Source organism: Syngnathus acus, chromosome 2 (assembly GCF_901709675.1).
Source record: "Syngnathus acus chromosome 2, fSynAcu1.2, whole genome shotgun sequence".
Lineage (NCBI taxonomy): Eukaryota > Metazoa > Chordata > Actinopteri > Syngnathiformes > Syngnathidae > Syngnathus > Syngnathus acus.
Window position 1 is genome coordinate 23,250,197 of NC_051088.1, and position 17,178 is coordinate 23,267,374.

At 43.6% G+C, this 17,178-nt stretch overlaps 3 protein-coding genes across 3 annotated transcripts; 2 read left to right on the forward strand and 1 right to left on the reverse strand.

Annotated features, from left to right (window-relative positions):
* Positions 1 to 386: 386 nt before the first annotated feature.
* galnt6 (UDP-N-acetyl-alpha-D-galactosamine:polypeptide N-acetylgalactosaminyltransferase 6 (GalNAc-T6)) lies at positions 387 to 5,857 on the forward strand. Its single transcript, XM_037266341.1, has 10 exons — positions 387 to 977; positions 1,347 to 1,519; positions 1,688 to 1,837; positions 2,190 to 2,424; positions 2,597 to 2,714; positions 2,799 to 2,999; positions 3,749 to 3,880; positions 3,962 to 4,063; positions 4,697 to 4,855; positions 4,937 to 5,857. Exons 1-10 carry the CDS (start codon positions 520 to 522, stop codon positions 5,048 to 5,050), a joined length of 1,842 nt encoding a protein of 613 aa, XP_037122236.1. The 5' UTR covers positions 387 to 519; the 3' UTR covers positions 5,051 to 5,857.
* Positions 5,858 to 7,156: 1,299 nt separating this feature from the next.
* On the forward strand, positions 7,157 to 10,850 carry LOC119131709 (glucose-6-phosphate 1-dehydrogenase-like). Its single transcript, XM_037266368.1, has 12 exons — positions 7,157 to 7,394; positions 7,803 to 7,840; positions 7,906 to 8,014; positions 8,123 to 8,340; positions 8,466 to 8,624; positions 8,724 to 8,849; positions 8,937 to 9,030; positions 9,165 to 9,351; positions 9,688 to 9,923; positions 10,170 to 10,246; positions 10,333 to 10,425; positions 10,698 to 10,850. The coding sequence occupies exons 1-12, from the start codon at positions 7,260 to 7,262 to the stop codon at positions 10,783 to 10,785; spliced, it is 1,560 nt and encodes a 519-aa protein (XP_037122263.1). The 5' UTR covers positions 7,157 to 7,259; the 3' UTR covers positions 10,786 to 10,850.
* Positions 10,851 to 11,209: 359 nt separating this feature from the next.
* Positions 11,210 to 15,575, reverse strand: zgc:158263 (ceramide kinase family protein). The gene is made up of 13 exons (XM_037266355.1): positions 15,381 to 15,575; positions 14,387 to 14,482; positions 14,148 to 14,285; positions 13,954 to 14,082; positions 13,798 to 13,861; positions 13,596 to 13,741; positions 13,435 to 13,509; positions 13,004 to 13,156; positions 12,823 to 12,928; positions 12,618 to 12,721; positions 12,267 to 12,463; positions 11,530 to 11,843; positions 11,210 to 11,392 (listed from the first exon to the last, which is right to left on the reverse strand). Exons 1-13 carry the CDS (start codon positions 15,484 to 15,486, stop codon positions 11,317 to 11,319), a joined length of 1,704 nt encoding a protein of 567 aa, XP_037122250.1. The 5' UTR covers positions 15,487 to 15,575; the 3' UTR covers positions 11,210 to 11,316.
* Positions 15,576 to 17,178: the final 1,603 nt, after the last annotated feature.

Below are 17,178 nucleotides of genomic sequence, written 5' to 3' on the forward strand. Positions count from 1 at the left end.
GAGCACATGCGGCTTCGTAAATGCTAAAATGGATAACATATTTGATTTGATAACATGATCATTTATGTGTTTGTTTTTCGAGGTATCATCTTTGTTTTTCTTTGAATATTTTAATGTTATACAAAGCCGGTCGGTGGCCGCTTTGAATGACACGCGAGTAAATAAATGATGGCCAAGAGTAAGAGTGAGTTTCCGTGTTCACTTCAGACCGCCAACATTGCAGCACTTAGATCCTGTTTCGGCAATCCAGGAAACAGGTCTTGCTCTAAGCCCCAATGGTGTGACGTAGAAGTAGTCACGCGTCAGGTGTCACTTCAGCTGGTCGGGTGGTTGGTTCACTAGCTTGAGCTAGCCTAGCTGCAGTCACGTGGGTCCTGCGGCTGGCAGGTGTGATGTTGGGCAATGCTGCTGCGCTGACACCTGAAGGGAGTCGGTTGAGCAAATGTCACCTTGATGACTCATTTGCCACCACTTCCTCAAATCACTTTACGCAGTCGCGCTCCACGTTGAGGCAGAAGCATGCGTCTGTTCCCCCGACGTCGCATGGCCCCCATGAAACTGGCTGTTATAGGGGGGGCTATCTTCATGTTGGCCTTGTTGGTTCTCCAGAAGGACACGGACACCTCGTTATCCACCGAACCCTGGCTCTGGGAACGGGTACCGAAGGACAAGGTGATAATCCTGGTCCGAGAGGCTGCCAAAAACTTGGGCTTCCAGATTCCTGATCCGGGCGAGACTGGGAGGATCGCTTGCACTGTTGGTTTTTACAGCAAGGATGAGCTCAAGCCTCACATCGAGAGACCGCCTCAGAACCCCAACGCGCCTGGTGCAAATGGAGAAGCCTTTGAACAAAAGAATCTGTCTCCTGAGGAGACCAAGGAGAAGGAGGCGGGCATGACCAAGCATTGCTTCAATGCGTTTGCCAGTGACCGCATCTCGCTTAGCCGGAGCCTCGGCGACGACACTCGCCCTCCAGAGTAAGATATCGCTTTAACAACCTTTTATAACTTGACTACCCGATTGCTATAAATAAAGCTGGTATCCGCCATTGGTGTGACATCTCTAATTCGATTGGACATATCTGTTGATTGGAAACACCAACCTTGATGCTGAGCTAAAATACGGAATAACTCATTTAAATGTAGAATAAAAGTGAGGACGCTGATTATCATACAACTGCTAATATTCTCTTCTAATATTTCTAATGAGAATTCATCGCATGCTAGCAGTTGGTATGCTAACGTTTTGCCACAATACTAGCTGATTGATCGGCTTCATTAGCCGACATATTCACTTCAGGTCATATTTTTAATGGATGAAATGTTAACGTGTCCACTCTGTCCCAGGTGCTTGGCCCAGACGTTTTCCCGCTGCCCTCCGCTGCCTGACACCAGTGTGATCATCGTGTTCCACAACGAAGCCTGGTCCACGCTACTCCGAACGGTCTACAGCGTCTTGCACACGTCACCTGCCATCTTGCTCAAAGAAATCATCCTGGTGGACGATGCCAGCACTGAAGGTGAGAGACCAGCAAATGAAAAAAGCCAACAACAGACTGGTTGTCAGTTAATGACAAGAAAAAAGGAATTATTCGTGAACATTTTACTTTTGAACGATACTTTTCAATCTCCTGGTACAGTTTTGCTGGTATTGCGCCAATTGATGTGAAAAAATGGCCTTTCTCAAGAGTACCTGCAGAAGCACCTGGAGGAGTACGTCCACGTCATGAAGATTGTCCGTGTGCTGAGGCAGCGTGAGCGGAAGGGACTGGTGGCGGCCCGGCTGCTGGGCGCCAGCATCGCCCAAGGCCAAGTGCTCACCTTCCTTGATGCGCACTGTAAGCATTTTACTTTATTACTTTTTTCAACCTCTGAAGAAGCTAACACAATTTATAAAAAAAAAGAAAAAGATTCAAATAGAGACGACGGGAAAAAAACATTGGTGACGTTGAGAAACTCTTATACAATTTTTTTCTTCAGTGTGTCTAAATAGCTAAATAAAAATCATATTTTTACTTTTTTACTAAAGCAACATTTCAAAATTCTGTGTTTGCATTGAAGTAAAAAGGTGAATTTCCTGCAATATTTGCCAGATTTAAAAGTTTGGAACTTTAATGTTACATCAGACAAACAAAATTCTGAATAAAAGAATCTGTTTCTAAACCAAATTCTGATTTGATGTACTTGAAGGTGAGTGTTTCCACGGGTGGCTGGAGCCGCTAATGAGCCGCATTGCGGAGGAACCGACGGCGGTGGTCAGTCCGCGCATCGTCTCCATCGACCTCAACACTTTCAAATTCAAGAAGCCTGTAGCCAACCAGCCTTACCAAAACCGAGGTTCCTTCGACTGGGCCTTGACCTTTATCTGGGAGTCCGTCCCCGCTGACATCTACAAGTTGCGCAACAATGACACCTATCCAATCAAGTAAGTACTGGCACTCCACGGCTAATTTGAGTTCTTCATTCAGTACACGTAAAAAGGATTGTTCGATTTTTGCTTCCTCAAGCGAAGCAGCCTACAGAATCAAATCCTTTTTATTCTGGTACTGGCTTCATCCATTTATTCCGTTTTTTCTTCTTACCTGTGAATATTTCAGAACACCCACTTTTGCCGGCGGTCTCTTTTCCATTTCAAAGAGCTACTTTGAACACATCGGAACATATGATGAACAGATGGAGATTTGGGGTGGTGAAAACGTGGAGATGTCCTTCCGGGTCAGTCTTTTTTCCCCCCTTATTTTCTTTACAAACGTCACTTCACGGATTGTCATAGATGTGCTGTGTGTTATGTATGTCCAGGTGTGGCAGTGCGGCGGTCAGCTGGAGATCCTTCCTTGTTCGGTGGTGGGCCACGTCTTCCGCACCAAGAGTCCGCACACTTTCCCCAAAGGCACCAACGTCATCGTTCGTAACCAAGTGCGCCTGGCCGAGGTCTGGATGGACGACTACAAAACGCTCTTCTATCGTCACAACAAAAGGGCCAGCGCCATGGCCCGTGAGGTGACAATTTCTTCGTGTGGGAGGAGCTTCTAGACACCACTATGTAGATTTAGAGTTATCCACAAAGGCTTCTACTTTTCAAATGTTTCTCCGACAAAAGGAAAAGATACTCATCCAATTTGGAACATTCCTTCACAAGAAGCAAGTTTGTGACTTTTAAATTGTTTGCGGATGTGTTGGCAAAAAACAAACCCTGACAACAAACAAAATTCGGATGATCAAGTTGTTTTGCCTCCAGGCAAGTGGAGGACCGGTTGGTATTCTAAACGGCCATTCCCCACCATGCCTGCCAGCAACAACAACATAAATGTGGGGGACACACCCACCGAGACAGAAATACTCCACACCTAAAAACGTGCAGAAGCTTTTTGTGTTAAAGCTGAATCATCGTTAACAAACAAGGCGGACGGGTGCCTGGATCGAACCTTTGCTGGTTGTACCTTAGAATCATTCACAGTGCTCCAATTTTGAAATCACGTGACTCAGTCGTCACATTGATTCTTTTGTATTTTTAGAGTGTACGTCTTCCATCATTCTGTTAGTGGGCGTGTTATCAAACTCGAACGTCTCCTCCACAGTGTGTCAAAGCCCAAACCGAGCGATGAGTCAAAAAAATGGTAGAGCTCAGAAACAGGACGGTCTTTTGTCAAAATTGTCTTTTTATTTGTGTTTTGAAAATTACAAACACAAAAATGTTTTCCGTTCTCGCTATGGGCTGCACTGCCATTGAATTGAATTTGTGGTTATAGCACTCGTATGGGAACATCTCCAGTCGCCTGAAACTGAGAGAGAGCTTAAACTGCAAGAACTTCTCCTGGTACCTAAACACCGTCTACCCCGAGATGTACATTCCTGAGATCCATCCATTAAAATATGGAACAGTAAGTCAGCTTTGCTTTTATTGCTGCAAGTGGATGTGGGGCGAATGTAGAGCTTCTCCCTCCTTTATTGTTTGCTTCCAGATAAGGAATGCCGGATCTAAAACCTGCCTGGACGTCGGTGATATCAACCCAGAAGGGAAATCTGTTATCATGTATCAATGTCACGACCAGGGAGGCAACCAGGTACACAACTCAATGTACTCTACACTGTCGCCGTACCTCCAAGTTGGACTTCATTAATCGACAACAAACCAATTATCAAATGAATGGTCTCGTATTTTAATTGTCGAGTAATTGTTTATAAAAAAAAAATTTTTGTGGAGGTTCATCCAAATCTTCTGATTTCAGATACTCAAAAAGAATAATTCTCTATTTTATGTAATCTTTCATGAAAGCAGACTGATTTATCTTTTGTATTTAATCAAAATAAGGAATTTGCAAACATCTGCTTTTACTTTGGAAAATAATGGCTATCAAACGTCTGTGTGTAATATTGCCAAACTGTTTAGTTCTTGTTTTAATCACTAAATAATACCAAATAAACAAAAATAACTGGTAAATAAAAAGTAATCTGGGGGAAAAAATTAACACACGTTAATGAAATTTGTTTTTATTTGATTTAACAATCGATAAAAAAAAAAAAAAAAAACTTTTTAAACACTCCATCAATTGTAATAATTATTTTACTCATTTTAATTATTTGAATAATTTTACCCCCATGGGGCAACATTTAAGCCAGGAGGTATTTGTACTTTGTCACTTGTCACCCGTCGGGGCCAGCAATGTAATGGAGGCCGCTTCTGTGATCTTTCCCAGTACTTTGAATATACGGCCAACAAGGAGCTGCGCCATAACATCCGGCACGAGTTGTGTCTTCAGGTGTCGCTTAATCCAGAGGCGGTGAAGATCCAGAAATGTACCCTGAAAAGAGGGGCCTCTAAGTCGTCGTCAAACCAGGAGTGGATCTTCACACCGGTCTGTTTGCCTCCATGTGTTTGAGCTTAGCGACCCGGTGCGATACAGTCTGACGATACTTTTCCTTTCCTACCACTTCAGGAGAACCTCCTGAAGAATACCATCAGTGGGAAATGCTTACAGGCGAATGAAAAGGTGGTTGTGATGGACAAGTGTAATGCTTGGAACGACAACCAGCGCTGGAGCTTCAGCTGACATCCTTCAAACAGCCCAACCGGACTCATGAGGTTTTGGCACCAGACTCGCATCGATGCACTTGGATTGGCTGCTTTAAAGATAATACCGGGTGCAAAGTCGGCTTTGGGTGCCTCAAAGGTGGTCATCAGAGTCAAGGCTGGTTTTTTTTTTCACTATGGACTTCCTTTGGTGGTGGTGGCTGTGATGATGGAAGTACAATAAGTTAAGCAAAATACTGTAATAAATGGACAAGCTAGTAAGACTTTGGCCAGACACTATCTTGTTAGTGGTTTGATTTTAACATAGAGATAGAAAACATTCTGTTTTCCATTTTACAGCATGAGAAGGAAGGAAGTGGAATTGAGCAGCTTTCTCGCAGTGTTATTGTTTGGGCAGAAATGTCTCAGAACAGATATTAGCATGTTCAAGAAAGTCCCATTTCATTTAAGACTTTTGTAAGGGCCACAAGGTGTTCATATTTTGGATATTCTATTTTAAATATGTATAAAAAAAATTTTTACAGCATTGTCTATCAAAATTGTTACGCAATGTGTCGTTTTTAATTCAGATTGATGATGAAGGCCTTTATTTGAAAAATCATATAACCGTTGGAGAAGTGGTTTAATGATATGATATAATAATAGTTAGAAAATAAGATTTGTGTTCGACAATGACAAAAATCATTACCTCCAATTTCATGAGGCAACATGCAGCAATACATGGCGTGTCAAAATAGAGAATCGACAAATGTCAGATTCCTGTTTGCTTGCTGTTTGTCTCGTTGACCTATTACTAAACTACAACTGTCAAAGGACCGGCACTCTGCTAAATGTTTGCTCAGCAATTGTATAGAGCAAGAAACATTCCTGACAATTGTGTCAAGTGGAGGTGTTGCAAAACCAGATCTGCCACAACGTGTATTTCCATCCTGCTTGACGAGTGCAAGCAACAGCAGTGCCACGTCTCGTCCCGAGTTTTGCTATGTGTCTAGGTTGCCATGGTTTCTGTTCGCCTCGCCCCTCCCCTCCTGTGTCACCTCAATCAATGTAACCGAGGTCACCTGCCTCGTGTTTCGTTTTTTTTGTATTTAAGTCCTGTCTGCCCCTTACTCCCCGTCGGATCATTGCGTTGTTATGTCTTGATTTTGCCATGTCCTGTTGTTTTCTTGTCTCACGTTCCGGTCAGTCTAGTTATTGTTTTGTTAAGTCATGTCAGTTTGCCGGGTCTGTTAATTCACGTCTCGTCCCCAGTCGTGTTACTATGTGTCTCTGTTGTCTTGATGTCTTTTTGGTTCCTGTTGTTCTTCATGTCTTTTTTGTTTCACGTCTTTGTCGGTCAGTCCAGTTGTTGGTTTTGTTGGTAAGTTATGTCAGTTCGCCGAGTCTGTCTTTGAGTTCTTCAATAAACCCTGGTCCAAGCCGCATTTGGTCGCCCTGCTCCATTGCGATCCATGACAAGCAGCTTTGATGAACACTCACACAAATGGAGCTAAGCGCTGTTAATTTATTTCAATACATGGAATGTCAAACGTATGTAGCCAAGCATTGTTAATTTATTTCAATACATGGAATGTCAAACGTATGTTTTACATGGCGCCGTCTGTAAGTAAAAATTGTAGTTTTGCCACACGGACACGGTAGTTAATTTTTTTACTTGGCCCCAGATCCTCAAACATACATGTAAAACATTTCAAAAAAAGCACAAAATATGTTAAGTTTTTGAGGGGAATAAATGAAATGAATTTTTAACTATCATGAATTTTACAACTGGCGTGAACCTAAAATGAATCCTATCATATTGTGTTATCCTTAAAGATCACATTGTAAAAATGGTTGAATAATTGTTTATATGGGAAGGGTGAAGAGAATCATTGAGGAAATTGTATTTTGCCATAATTGGAATATTGTGGCTTGCTGGGTGAGGCCTGGATCTGAGGTCTACCACAATATTACGTAATAATAGGAGTCAGATTAGTGAAATAATTATATTGTATGTCATCAGAATTATAGTGAACCAAAGTGAATCTTATTTAATCGTAATTGAAGCGACCACCACATCAATACATTTCTGAATTGTATTGGGAGGCTTGTAGTCCCCCTTTTTGCCAGTAGATGGCGGCATAAGCTGTTTCCTTTTTTTTTTTTTTTGTGCAAGGCGACGATGACTTTTCACTCTGCTCCTTTGCGTGCCTGTGTGTGTGTCATGTCTCCACAGAGGCTGAGAGCTGATGGACGTGAAAACGAAGGAAAAGAAGAACGCGGAGCCGTTAAGCCGCTCGGAGGTTTTCAGCCAGCTCCGGAGAGAACTCCATGGACACCTTCAATCCGATCATTCCAACATCTTTATCATCCTGGGCGCCTCGGTCAGTGCCATTTTTTCTTAACCCATTTAATCTTATTTCAATAATATTATTTATTCACAGAAGGGCAAACCCTTCACCCAACAATGCAAAAAGAGGACTTGTATCTTTTAGATCGCCTTTGTCCTACAAAGTTGGAAAAAGTGGCGTGTTAGTATGAATGCTCGTGTATTTACTTGCAAATGGAATGTGGTCAAAGTCTGCAAGTCTGCTCCCCCCCTCCCCCCAGTCTGCTCCCCCCTCCCTCTCACTTTTTCTCACTCAGCTGCCCTTTGGACCTCTCATTCATACCTACTCAACAACTATTTTCATTTTGAATCAGATTTACTGTCATTGCAGCTCAGTCTCCAACTTTACTCATGTCAACTGAAAGCAAGGTGGCAGTAATAACCAATCTATTTGATTCCATAGGGAGATCTTGCTAAGAAGAAGATCTACTCAACCTTATGGTGAGCCTGATGAGAGAGAAAAAAAATTCAAGTTTGATTTGTTGGACTCAAGTGTGTTCTCTTAGGTGGTTGTTCCGTGATGGCCTGCTTCCAGAAGACACGTACTTTGTGGGTTTCGCAAGATCTAACTTAACAGTGGAGGACATCAAGATAGCGTGCCTGCCTTACATGAAGGTAGCCTTTGTTGTTTTTTTATTTCTAAAACTTGCCCTAGCATGCCACCAGTATGATAAGAAGCCCCCGAATGAAGCAAGCAGTCATTCCGGACGTTCCTGTCCTCAGGTGACTGATGGCGAGGGTGAGCGCCTCTCCACCTTCTTCAGCAGGAACTCGTACCTGAGCGGTCGCTATGACGACGCCGTTTCCTTTCGCAAGCTCGACGCTCATGTGTCCTCTCTGCCCGGCGGAGCTGAGGCTAACCGGCTCTTCTACTTGGCGCTGCCTCCCACCGTCTACCACCATGTCTGCACAAACATCAGCGCCCATTGCATGAGCACCAAGTCAGTATACACACGCATACATGATCGATGTGTTCCTGGCACGTCAGCGAGGACACGCTGACAAATTAGAATGAATGGCCAAAATCAATGATCCACCTCATCACCAGCATGCATGTTCCCAGCAGAGGTTGGAACCGTCTCATCGTTGAGAAGCCTTTCGGACGGGACCTGCAGAGTTCCCAGGACCTGTCGGCACACATGGCCTCGCTCTTTGCAGAGGAGCAGATCTACCGCATTGACCACTACCTGGGCAAAGAGATGGTCCAGAACCTCATGGTCCTCAGGTAAGCATGAAGGCAACTTGTCCTCCGCCATGTCTGAACATGGCAAGGAGAAAGGCCTGCAGAGGTTAACACCGATGTGTTCAATTTTATTTCTTGCAGGTTTGGCAATCGCATTTTTGGACCGATTTGGAACAGGAACAGCGTGTCGTGTGTGGTGCTAACCTTCAAAGAACCTTTCGGGACGTATGGACGAGGAGGATACTTTGATAACTTTGGCATCATTCGGTGAGCGAGCCGTGCTGGAGAGAAGGTTACGAATTTGACAAGTGTGGGTTTTTTTCAAATTTCTTTTTCTTTTTTATATGAACGTAGAGACGTGATGCAAAATCATCTCCTCCAGATGCTCTGCTTGGCTGCCATGGAGAAGCCCACCTCCACCGGGCCAGATGACGTCAGGAATGAGAAGGTAACAGTGGGGACGGCGCAATATCAAATCAAAACAAAATCGCAACAGAGGAATTCATTTTAACAGTCATGCTAAGCAAAAAAAAAAAAAAAAAACGGTTCTTTCTTCACACTCATGAACTTGTTCTTCTCAAGGTGAAGGTGTTAAAGTGCATCACTCCCGTGGATGCGTCCCAGGTGGTGCTCGGCCAGTATGTGGGGGACCCCGAGGGTGACGATCTTGCCAAGTTGGGTTACCTTGACGACCCCAGCGTCCCCGAAGGCTCCCGCACGCCCACCTTTGCCACCGCCGTGCTTTACGTGAACAACGAAAGATGGGACGGTAAAGAGGAGACACGCCATTGCTTCCACCACTTCTAAATTTTTCTTTTACGTTTGTTGCATGGATGGTGACCACCATCAATCATTTATTTTTATAAATTACATTAAACCCCCCCCCTTTTTTTTTTTTTGCATGATACAGTTTTTGACTGCTGCGACTAATACTCCAGAGCGACAAATACTCCAGAGCAACAAATAGTCTGAAAAATCCAGTAATTAGTTTTAATTACTAAATTTGAACTCTAAGCCTTAAAAATGACTTTAATGAAAAATCTCAAGTAAATAACAATATTGCGTTTGTCAATATTTGAGTTGTTTCTCTTTTGCTCCCTCTCAGGTGTGCCTTTCATCCTGCGCTGCGGTAAAGCTCTGAACGAGCGCAAGGCGGAGCTGCGGCTGCAGTTCACCGACGTGCCGGGCGACATTTTCGCAAATGAATGTCAGCGGAACGAGCTGGTGGTACGCGTGCAGCCTGACGAAGCCATCTACCTGAAGATGACCACCAAGAGGCCCGGGGGTCACTTCAGCCCAGAGGAGACCGAGCTGGACCTCACCTACAAGAGCAGATACAAGGTAACCTCCATTTTTTTATTTTTTTTATTTGATTTGATGGCAGCACGGTGGACGAGCGGTTAACACATCTGCCTCACGGCTTTGAGGTTCCAATCTGGGCTGTGAACTTCCTGTGTGGAGTTGGCATCACCTTCTCCTTATGCCCCGCCCACATTCCTAAATCCCTACGTTAGCATGCATTCATTCACAAACAAAAAATTAGAACCAAGCACGTCCAAAGAAACATCTCCCGTCTGGTCCCGGCAGAACGTGAAGCTTCCGGACGCGTACGAGAGGCTCCTGCTGGACGTGATCTGCGGAAATCAGATGCATTTCGTGCGAAGGTTTCCGTCACATGCATCACAGCGCTTTGCATGTTCCTGAAATGTTGTGCGCTCACTTTCTTTTCTTCCACTTTTTTTCTCCTTAGCGATGAGTTACGGGAAGCCTGGCGAATTTTTACCCCGCTCCTCCACCAAATTGAAGAGACGAAGACACGTCCCTTACCTTACAAATACGGGAGGTGAGTCATTTTGTTTTCTTGTGTTCCAAATATGATGCATCGGCATTTTCCTCAAAAATAATTTCACTTCTGAATTTTCATGTGCTGTAAAGTGCAGCCAGAATCTCTACTAACCAATTTTCTACTTTCTTTTTAATTGACCGTGAAACGGATTCTTTCTGTTAATTTCCTATGGGAAAACTGTTTCACTATTGGAACACTTTTGGATTGTTTGTGATGTTCCGCAAATAATCATCCCACTATGATTCTCGTTTGTTCTTTTTTTTGCTCAGTCGCGGCCCAAGCGAAGCAGACGAGCTGGTGAGGAGGGCTGGATTCCGCTACGAAGGGAAATACAAGTGGGTGCAACCCCACTTGTGAGGCACATCATGCGCCACTATTGACACATTTAGAAACAATAAAGGTCAATGAGAATGTCACTTCTATGTCACATTGTTGTCCATTGTGTTCTGCATTTACCTCACTGCACAGGAAACATCTCATTCAGTTCCAATGGGGAGAAAAATTCATTTCCTGCACGACCTCGTTCAAAGTTCAGTTCATAAATTTTAAAAATTAACTTGCTCGGTTCATAGTTCATCATTGAAATTTTATGAACTAAGTTCATCGTTCCAAAAATAAAAAGTTCATAGTTCTTTTCTTCCCACAATCAAAAAAATCCTAGTTTTAAACGCTACCCCTAATTTGAAACCCTACTCAACAGCAGAGGGCGCTATAAAATAGAATAAACTTGCCAAATAGCTTTCAGGTTCCCTGCCTCTCAAATGAGGATAAACACGCTGGGTATATATAAAAATAAATAGTTTATTGAATTCACTGTGGTGGATAAAAATAGCATTTGGCGAACCGCTTCTCGAAAGACTTCCTTTCTTCTTTTGCCGCCATGGTTCTTCACACGAGCTCTGGATGTGCGGTCGCTGCGTCTTCAATGCCCCTTGCGTAAAGTCGCACCAGCTGCCCGTGAATCCTGATGGACCGACAAGAACATGCTGAATCAATCCTGACAGCAGACCGAACAAGTGTGACTTATTGTAATTTTTTTTTTTTTTTTGTGTCAACTAAAAGTGCAACAAGAGCTCGTCACGAGCTTGACGAAGACGTCACCTGCAGAGGATGTCAGTGAAGGGCAGAATCTCCCCGTCACAGTTCCACACGGACGTCGTGGGAGCGCTGCTGCAGCACACTCCGCAGAGGACGCCGCACGTCGCTTTGGTGGGTTGTGCGGGTTTGGTGGTCAGGTGCTGCTGAGATCCGTTCCTGCTCAGGTCCTCCTTGTATGCTCGCTTCTCTTCCTCCTCTTCTTCTTCTTCATCTAGACTGGGTTCTCCCACCTTCTTGTACGCGTCCTCTTCTTCGCCAGAGGATACAGAGAAGCGAATTGCCTTCACTCGGTGGACCTCCACAAACGGGAGATCAAACTAAGCACAATGAGGTAAATAAGAAAATCAGCAATCACATTCACTGTTAAATATGTAGAATTTAATTTGAATGTTATGCTTTTCACAAAAGTCAAACCGGTTTCTTTCCCTTTCACTTATAGGAAAAGCGGATGACATTATTCAAAACAAGTTTGCTTATTTTCCTCCCTGTGGGGAATTCACATAACACATAATGATAATTTTTTTTAAAAAATGTAAAAAAGAAAGAGAAAAAGAAATAAAAAAATTAAGTGATTTCGGCAACCTCTGTAAAATATTGACAATTACGGGCATAAATCAGCATATCTCAAGTATTACTGTAAGTCTACAAAATAATTCAAATAAGCACCCTTTCAAAAACGACAAAAACAAATGAAAAATAATTTTCAACGAATGGATATGAGGACTACTTGCTGGTATTACCTGGTCCTGTGAGCTGGTGTGCCTGTAGAGGTACTTGAGGAAGCCCAGCGGGTGCGAGTCCCAAACCAGGATGAGGTCGCCCGTTCCGTCGGCCAGGTGAGCCGAGGGCGAGAGGCCCAGAGGGCTTTTGGGACACGAGCACGACATGCAAGTCAGAGACACGCAGCGGAAGCGGCCCTCCACCCTCACCCAGTCACCTGAAGCGGAGGCACACATACAAAAATATTCATACAAATATTCATACGGAAATCTTCCTATTATTCCTTTGGTTGTAGGTGGGAAAAATAGGCATTTACGATTCAATGCTGTTGTGTGAATGTTTGCATGTGTGTGCATGAGAAAGTGTGTTACCCTCTGAGTCACTGCTGCTCTTGCTAAGGTAGGAGCTGCAGAGTGAGCTTGAATCTGCAGATTGGGGGAAAAACCTATCCCTGCTCCTGGAACACACATCGCACCTACACACACGCAGACAAAAACATACAAAGACAAACATGCAAAACGACAGACATGTGAGTAGGCACATATCAGGAAACATTTGCAATTCCTAATTGGTGACCCTGAAAGGCAGTGTGTCTTGTCCCTCGGGCTGGAAAGCATGGGGTCCGCCGGCAGGAAGTGAACCACGCCCTTGTAGCTTCTGTTGCTCAGGTACACCATAGCGCCTGCGCCGACGACACACGATGAGGTCATTCCAAAGCCTTCACGTACTTTTTTTGTTTGCCACTCTGCGCTCTTACCGGCGTAATCGTATCTGAGCGGTCCCATCCAGCGGTTTTTTTCGCTCTGGGCCAGCACGTCGCCGTAGAAGCCGTAACCCAGCAGGGACACGGAGTAGCGCACTAGAGTGTTGGAATGATGCACTGAACACACGTCCAAAGGCTGAGAGTCGCCTGTAAACACAACAAAACCGTCACTCTTTAGCCCTTTCGTACCAAAATTTATAACTTGTATTCATTCATTCATTCATTTATTTATTTTTTATTCATTTATTTAATTTAATTTAATTTAATTTAATTATTCTCTTTACCAATGATGATGTGCAAAGCTGAAGTGACAATATAATTTAATTTAATTTAATTTAATTTCATTTATTCTCTTTACCAATGATGATGTGCAAAGCTGAAGTGACAATATCATTTATTAAATTAAATTAAATTATTCTCTTTACCAATGATGATGTGCAAAGCTGAAGTGACGGGGTCGATGACCCCCACAGTGGCGTAGCACACACAGTCCGTGGAGCCTAATGAGAAGGAAAAAAGAAACAAAAAAAACAATGAAGACACTATACTAACACAACCGGTGTCGTTTTTTTTGTTTGGCGCCGACCTGCCGGGATGATGCCGATATGGAGCGGACACACTTGTAACACAGCAAACGGCTCGTTCTCGCACAGGCCCGCCTCTTGCTGGGTGCGACCAATCACGCCGTGGAGCACCTCACTGAACATGCCGTCGCCCCCGACGCACACCACGCTGTGGCACGCACAAATGTAAATAAAGGCAAGTCACACACACATATATGCACTTACCCGTCAAAGCCTGTGAGATCTTTTTTCAGGAGGTGGTCTCGAGCCTGATTGGCTCGCTCTGTTACTAAACGGAAAAATAAAGAATGGCATCAGAATATAAATTATATGAGGACAATGGTCAAAATTGGATGGAAACGATTAGGTGTGATCTCCTACCGATAACGTGAGAGCTGATTCCAGCCAGCTCAAAGAGAGGAGCAACCAGAGAGTCGAAGATTTGCTTTCCTTTCTTCTTCCCTCCAAATGGATTGATAAAAACCAATAATCTGCTTGGACGCAAAGGACCTGAAAGAGGATGGCTATTTCATTTTCAAGCACACACGCCGTATTGGTTTGAGGCGACTGCTTACAATGAGTTTTGAGAGCCGCTCTCAGATGATTGGTCCACTGGTCTCTCAGGACCCGACTCGGACAGGTAAACTGGGTGTGGCCCAGTCGCCATAGCAACCCCCGGGAGCTACCGCTGCTCACACGCTTCACGTAGAACACTGATGTGAAGGGAAATGAAATTAACCAGGAGAATTGCTTAATCATGGCAGATGGTATGATTATGTGATTTCAAATCGATGGAAAAATAGAGAGAACCCACCAGTAAAGTCTTTGTCGGAGTCCTCTGCAGACTTGCAGGGCAGGACGCTAACTCGCCCCTCCTCCACGCCGACGACATCAGCCACCGACACCGAAACTGAAAACCAAGCAAGCGGCGTTAGGAAACACGAGAAAGTCAACAATCTGCTGTTTTCCATTCAAGGCGTTTGATTGACAACACTTTTGCTTACCAAGAATAATCAAAAGTGATTCTGTGGTCACAATTTTTTTAGGATCTAAAAAGGAATACTTATGAAAAGTCCACACACCCCTTTTCGAATGTAGTAAAAAAAAAACGGATTATGACTAAATAAAAGAAAGTTTGCTTTGTACCAAAAATAAATCATTTGAATTAACCAATCACTTTCAAACTCCTGGCGCCAGACAACACTCAGGTTGCTCTAGTAGGCTTTCCCTTACATTTTTTTCTTTTCCTTACATAAAAGTTTCAGGAAGCACGCGCTATTTGGACGGTGTTGAGAGCAAGTTGGGTACTCCCATTGCAATCTACACCTGACACCTCAGTTACAGTCGATCATCTGTCACACTTGGGCTCGTTGATGCTGTTGAACCGGTTGTGCGTGTTTTGCCGCTCTTCCTTCAAGTGCTTATAGTTGACAACCTTAAACCACTCTCCAAGTCATTACAAATAACACGAGATTTCCACCACATGTCGTGGTTAACAACTGCCAAATGGAAAAAAAAAAAGTGCATGGAAGCAGATGCACAGGGGTTTTGATTCCCGGTTTATTTTGACTAGTTGTGGCAAAAGCATTCTGTATAATGCTTGGGATTTTTTTTTTTTTTACTATAAATAGAAAAATTCCAAATCACCCACTTCCAAAACTCATCTTCCCGCAGTTTTCTACAAACAAAAGTGAGAACAAGATTTTATTTTTTTTTTTAATGAGCTCGTTTGTTATAGACGACTTTAGAAAACGAACTGGGGAGTTTTGTGTTTGTGAATGCGAGGGATGAGTGAAAGTGCAACGTACTTGTTTTGTGATGACGGTTCTTGTGATCAATTCGGGTCCACTTGAAAGTCCAGCCGGTGAGGGAGGCTCGGTAGCGCCTGTTGGCGAGCCACAAGCTCGACTCCATCCGGACGCCACACTTGGCCCACTTGCAGCTTTGCCACCTTCTTCACTGACAAGTTGCGAGCAGGAGCCGCAATGTGCACATGCTGGACCAATGAGTGGGGGCGGTGCTGCAGTGTTGGCTCGTGAGTGAACGATGGGTTCAAAAGAACGAATCTTTTCAATGAACGAGAGTGAACGAATCACTTCCTAAAGTGATTTGTTCTGTTTTTCAGTTCATATGACTTCAACCAGTAGGTGTCGGTAATGCCCATTGAAGCTGGTGCAACCTCGCCGTAAAACAAAACGAAGAAGAAAATGACGTCACTTCCTGTTTACGAACGAGTCGTGAATTGCATTTCCCGTTCACCAACGAACGAATCAGTGAGTGAGTGATTCGCATTTCCAGTTCATCGCGAGAACGTGAGGGAACGAATGCTGACTTTCCCGTTTGCGAACGAGTCAATGGGTCAACTGCCTTCCTTCCCGTGCATCAACGGATCAGTCAGTGAACGTGTTGCGTCTCCCTCCTGGCGTGAACTATGTAAACCAGAATGTCGATTTACGATTTGCCAAGGAAAGAAAGAACCACTCACTGAAACACCACTCTTCTTTTTTTGCGCGTTTTCTCCAAGCTAACGGCTAACTTTATTGCATGAAGCGATGCGCCGTTATGAAACAACGGGGAGATTATGCTTCTCTTTGGGTAATCTTGATTTTATAACACATAGTAGTTTTTAAATAACGTGTATGCATATATACGCCTAAATATTGTTTCCAATATATCTACTGCAATTTCACATTGGATTGCTGGTTTGAAATTTAATTTTAATTTTATTATTTTTAAATAAACATTTATGTTAAAACATGTCTGGTGTTTTATTCCTTGTTTTTATTTTTTGGGGCATGAAAACAAAAATCTGACATTTGGTTAACTGCTTTATATGACAATATGTGTAGGTACACCTCATTGACACTTCAATAGGTACACTACACGAGGTAAAAAAAAAAAAAAGAATAAATAAATAAAGGGTTATTTGCACAATAAAAGCACACTTTGGTATTTTTTCACACCTGGGATCGAACCAAGTTCTTACTGAGCAAGAGCCCGTGTCACTCACCAGTCAGCTATTTCAACCTGGGTGATAATGGTCGTCGGCACCGTTTTGTACTACTGATGTGCACTCCAGTTAAGTGAACAATCTTTAGAATCGGTTCACTCACCCTAACCCTAACCTCCTGATTGGCTGTTTGATCTGTGACATCACTTGGACACTCCATTAGGTACACCGCCATTTTCAAGTGTACCTAATAACAGGCCACTTTATTAGGGAAATCTCATGGTCAAAGGTCACAGGTGTCAAGCTCTAGTCCTCGGGGCCGCATTCCAACATGTTTTCCAAGATTCATTCAGGTATTCAGATATCAGATATTTCCCTAATAAAGTGGCCTGTTATTAGGTACACTTGAAAATGGCGGTGTACCTAATGGAGTGTCCGTGTGATTCCCTCGTTAAGCGCACCTGCGTGAAAAGTTTTAGCTCCTGCGGAGCGTGAAAATGACCTAAAACTTTTCACGCAGGTGCACTTAACGAGGGAAGGACATGGACACTCCATTAGGTACACCGCTATTTTCAAGTGTACCTAATAACAGGCCACTTTATTATCTTGGAAAACATGTTGGAATGCGGCCCCGAGGACTAGAGCTTGACACCTGT

What these genes read in the sequence shown, in the direction of transcription:
- galnt6 (XM_037266341.1), top strand. Translation starts at nt 520, where the DNA reads ATGCGTCTGTTCCCCCGACGTCGCATGGCCCCCATGAAACTGGCTGTT. An exon ending in CACCTTCCTTGATGCGCACT is followed by an intron (nt 1,838 to 2,189) that starts GTAAGCATTTTA and finishes ATGTACTTGAAG; the next exon opens with GTGAGTGTTTCCACGGGTGG. An exon ending in ACGTGGAGATGTCCTTCCGG is followed by an intron (nt 2,715 to 2,798) that starts GTCAGTCTTTTT and finishes ATGTATGTCCAG; the next exon opens with GTGTGGCAGTGCGGCGGTCA.
- LOC119131709 (XM_037266368.1), top strand. Translation starts at nt 7,260, where the DNA reads ATGGACGTGAAAACGAAGGAAAAGAAGAACGCGGAGCCGTTAAGCCGC. An exon ending in GATAACTTTGGCATCATTCG is followed by an intron (nt 8,850 to 8,936) that starts GTGAGCGAGCCG and finishes ATATGAACGTAG; the next exon opens with AGACGTGATGCAAAATCATC. An exon ending in TTACCTTACAAATACGGGAG is followed by an intron (nt 10,426 to 10,697) that starts GTGAGTCATTTT and finishes TTTTTTGCTCAG; the next exon opens with TCGCGGCCCAAGCGAAGCAG.
- zgc:158263 (XM_037266355.1), bottom strand. Translation starts at nt 15,486, where the DNA reads ATGGAGTCGAGCTTGTGGCTCGCCAACAGGCGCTACCGAGCCTCCCTC. An exon ending in GATCTCACAGGCTTTGACGG is followed by an intron (nt 13,742 to 13,797) that starts GTAAGTGCATAT and finishes TGCGTGCCACAG; the next exon opens with CGTGGTGTGCGTCGGGGGCG. An exon ending in GCTCAGATACGATTACGCCG is followed by an intron (nt 12,929 to 13,003) that starts GTAAGAGCGCAG and finishes TCGTCGGCGCAG; the next exon opens with GCGCTATGGTGTACCTGAGC.